The sequence below is a fragment of the Phoenix dactylifera genome, chromosome 4 (assembly GCF_051530095.1).
Source record: "Phoenix dactylifera cultivar Ajwa chromosome 4, Ajwa_hap1_PhDact_Kaust_v1.1, whole genome shotgun sequence".
NCBI classification, from domain to species: domain Eukaryota; kingdom Viridiplantae; phylum Streptophyta; class Magnoliopsida; order Arecales; family Arecaceae; genus Phoenix; species Phoenix dactylifera.
This window is the reverse complement of record NC_143193.1, coordinates 667,033-669,943: the sequence shown is the minus strand read 5'-3', so window position 1 is coordinate 669,943 and position 2,911 is coordinate 667,033. Positions and strand designations below refer to the sequence as shown.

The 2,911-nt window shown below is 47.6% G+C and overlaps 1 protein-coding gene across 1 annotated transcript; it reads left to right on the top strand.

Moving 5' to 3' along the window:
* The first annotated feature begins 591 nt into the window (after positions 1-591).
* Positions 592-1,806, top strand: LOC103712373 (uncharacterized). Its single transcript, XM_008798878.6, has one exon. The coding sequence runs from the start codon at positions 694-696 to the stop codon at positions 1,558-1,560; it is 867 nt and encodes a 288-aa protein (XP_008797100.4). The 5' UTR covers positions 592-693; the 3' UTR covers positions 1,561-1,806.
* Positions 1,807-2,911: the final 1,105 nt, after the last annotated feature.

The following is a 2,911-nucleotide window of genomic DNA, read 5'->3' as shown; positions in this document are numbered from 1 at the left end:
TATGCATTCCACTCTTGCGTCTAGGTTAATGACTTTTCCTTGCAAATTATGAGGTCTCAAAATTTTGCTCTGTGAACAAGTTTCCTAGTCAAATTAATGATTCTGACTTCAATTTTCTTAAAATAAATTTTCTTGCAGAAAACTTGGACAATTTCAAATTTTCCAATTGACTGATACCCTTCTTTGTTAGCAGGTGATCATTGCAGCGTACCATGACAATGTTCTTCAGGATTTCTTGGCAAGTGAAGGTAATTGTTGGGTGCTCTCTAATCCATATTTAGGCTAGCTGAAACGTTGAGAGTCTCCCTCATCATGGCATATTAACATTTAGCTCAATCCAACTATCACTCATAGCTGTTACCTTGGAGCCATGGAGAAAACCATTTGGACTTCTTCCACCGGTCCAAATCATTAGGTTGACCAGTGGTGGACTCCACATAGAATCAAACCACAAATCCTCAGGCTAAATTGCCATTATAATTTTCTCAATGGCAATCAGAGTAAAATCTTTAAGGAATATCACTCTCTCTCTCTCTCTCTCTCTCTCTCTCTCTCTCTCTCTCTCTCTCTCTCTCTCTCTCTCTTTTCTGCTCCTTATATAAACGCCACCATGCTGCACCACTCCAACCACCCTAAACCCCAACCTCTCTCTCTGTGTGTGTGTGTGTATATTTCTATTTACTACTCAGTGAAATGGACTTCTCCTATTTCTTATCCTCCTCTTCTTCTTCTACTTCACCAATCACCGACGTGCCGCAAGAGAAGAAACCTAAGCGCAAATCACCAAAGCAGCAACAAGAGAACAGCAGCAATGGCAATGGCACAGGTGGCAGCACGAGGTACCTCGGAGTGCGGCGTCGGCCATGGGGGCGATATGCGGCGGAGATACGTGACCCGGCGACCAAAGAGCGCCACTGGCTCGGCACATTCGATACCGCCGAGGAGGCCGCCGTCGCGTACGACCGCGCAGCCCGCACCCTCCGCGGCCCCCGCGCACGCACCAACTTCGCCTATCCTGACCTCCCACCTGGCTCCTCCCTCACTCCCTTCCTCTCCCCTGACCTCCAACAGCACAACCTTCTCCTCCCCTTCTACACGCCGTCAACCACTCATGACTCCCCTCAACCCCCGGCGATCACCTTACCCCACCACCAACCTCTTGCTGGCCATGAAGCCATGGGGGGCGGCGGCGGCTTCGTCCACCAACCGGAGCTCTACTATTCTTCGTCTTCTTCTTCTTCTTCGCTGTTAACTCCTCTTACACACTCTCCAACGCCAATGGCTCCGCTGGAGGCGATGCCCTCGTCGGATGCTCCACCGGAGGCGTGCTCCGCCGCCGGGATGGCGGAGGAGTTGGCGGCGGCGATGTGCTGCGACGTGGGGGAGTTCAACTCATATGGGTCGCCGGTCACGGCGAGTGGTGGTTGTGGAGGGATGTTCTTCGAGGAGGGATACGTGCACAGCCCGCTGTTCGGCCCGATGCCGACGGTGGACGACGCGGCGCCGGGGCTCGCCGACGGGTTCCAGCTGGGGGGCTCCTCCTCCTCTTACTTCTTTTGAGTTTTTGGCATTGACTTTCCTCTTCGCGCGTGCGAGCGCCCGCATGGACGTGGCGTGGGGTTGTGCGGGGTTTGAGCCAGTCCTTGTTCGGCTCATGGGTTTTCAGTGGGCTTCAAGGTTTTTCCTTTTCTCTACCCTTCTGTTCCTAGCCTTTTCGATCTTTATTTCTCTTGCTGTCGTGTGTTTATGTTATGACACAAGGTTTTCCTTCAAGTGATGAAGTGCACATAAAAAAAAAAAAATATCTATATAAATTGTCGGCTTAGAACGCTGGTGGTGTCGAGGGTCGTTGTAGGGTGAGTTGGAGTGCTGCATGGAGGCAAACACCGGGCATTTAAGAGATCCGAGTGGAAGAAGACACGCAAGTGTAGTTCACGTGGGTGGTGGAAGCACTCCACATGACATCTTCTAATTCGGAGGAAACACCTCCATGTGATATTTAGGTGGAGCGCTGCGTTTGATTGCTAACCGGCCAAAAAAGTTCCTTGTTGCATGTTCTAGAGATGCTAATCATTGCTTGGATGTGCATTAGAGCAAAAGCAATCGCATTTTCTAGCTTGTGACACATCAACCTCGTTACTTTTAATGTTTTTAGACCATTTTTATTTTTGTGGTAGCCAGTGTTCGTTCGATCATCCAATGATCTAATACAGCACTAGTAGCACGCCTCGCAATCATATCCTTTTTTTTTTTTTTTTTTTGGAGCTAACTAATCCAAGATCTACGTATTATAATTATCCTGGATCGAATACTTAAAACATACACCATCGAGGACTTAAACCTAAAATCTTTAGTTGCTAAGCAGAAAGGTATAACGTCAGAATAAATCTCATTTCAGGCACAAGAAGACAAATACATCAAACCAAGATCTAGCCTCATGATCTGCAATTCAAAAGGCTGGGTGTTTTAATGCAGCTATTTGTAAACATAGTATTTTCCTATTTGTTTTGGTGTCTGTGTCCTGGGAAGCAGCTAGAATGGGTACTGTTGTGACAACATGCTATCTTGTGTCAGCGCTCGGAATTTTCAATGTGCTTTCCATGGCATTTTTTCAACAGGTCCTGCCCATCAAACCCCTAGTCTCAGCCCAATATGAGCAGGCTTGGTTTAGTAAAACAAGTTACATGTGGAGCAGCCCATTTGATAAATGGATTAGGCCTGGCATCGGCTATGAGGCCTAACACTCCAAAGGAGCCATGTAATCTTTACACAACTGTTGGCCCATGCCGACATGTAGAGATATACGGGCCTATATGTGCATACAGAGTCGTTAGAATGCGTTGGAATATGTACCATGGACTTGGATTTGCAAATAACTCGAAACCAAAAGCATGCAAACATTTTTTGAGAG

Coding starts and splice junctions, on each gene's coding strand:
- LOC103712373 (XM_008798878.6), top strand. CDS start 694: ATGGACTTCTCCTATTTCTTATCCTCCTCTTCTTCTTCTACTTCACCA.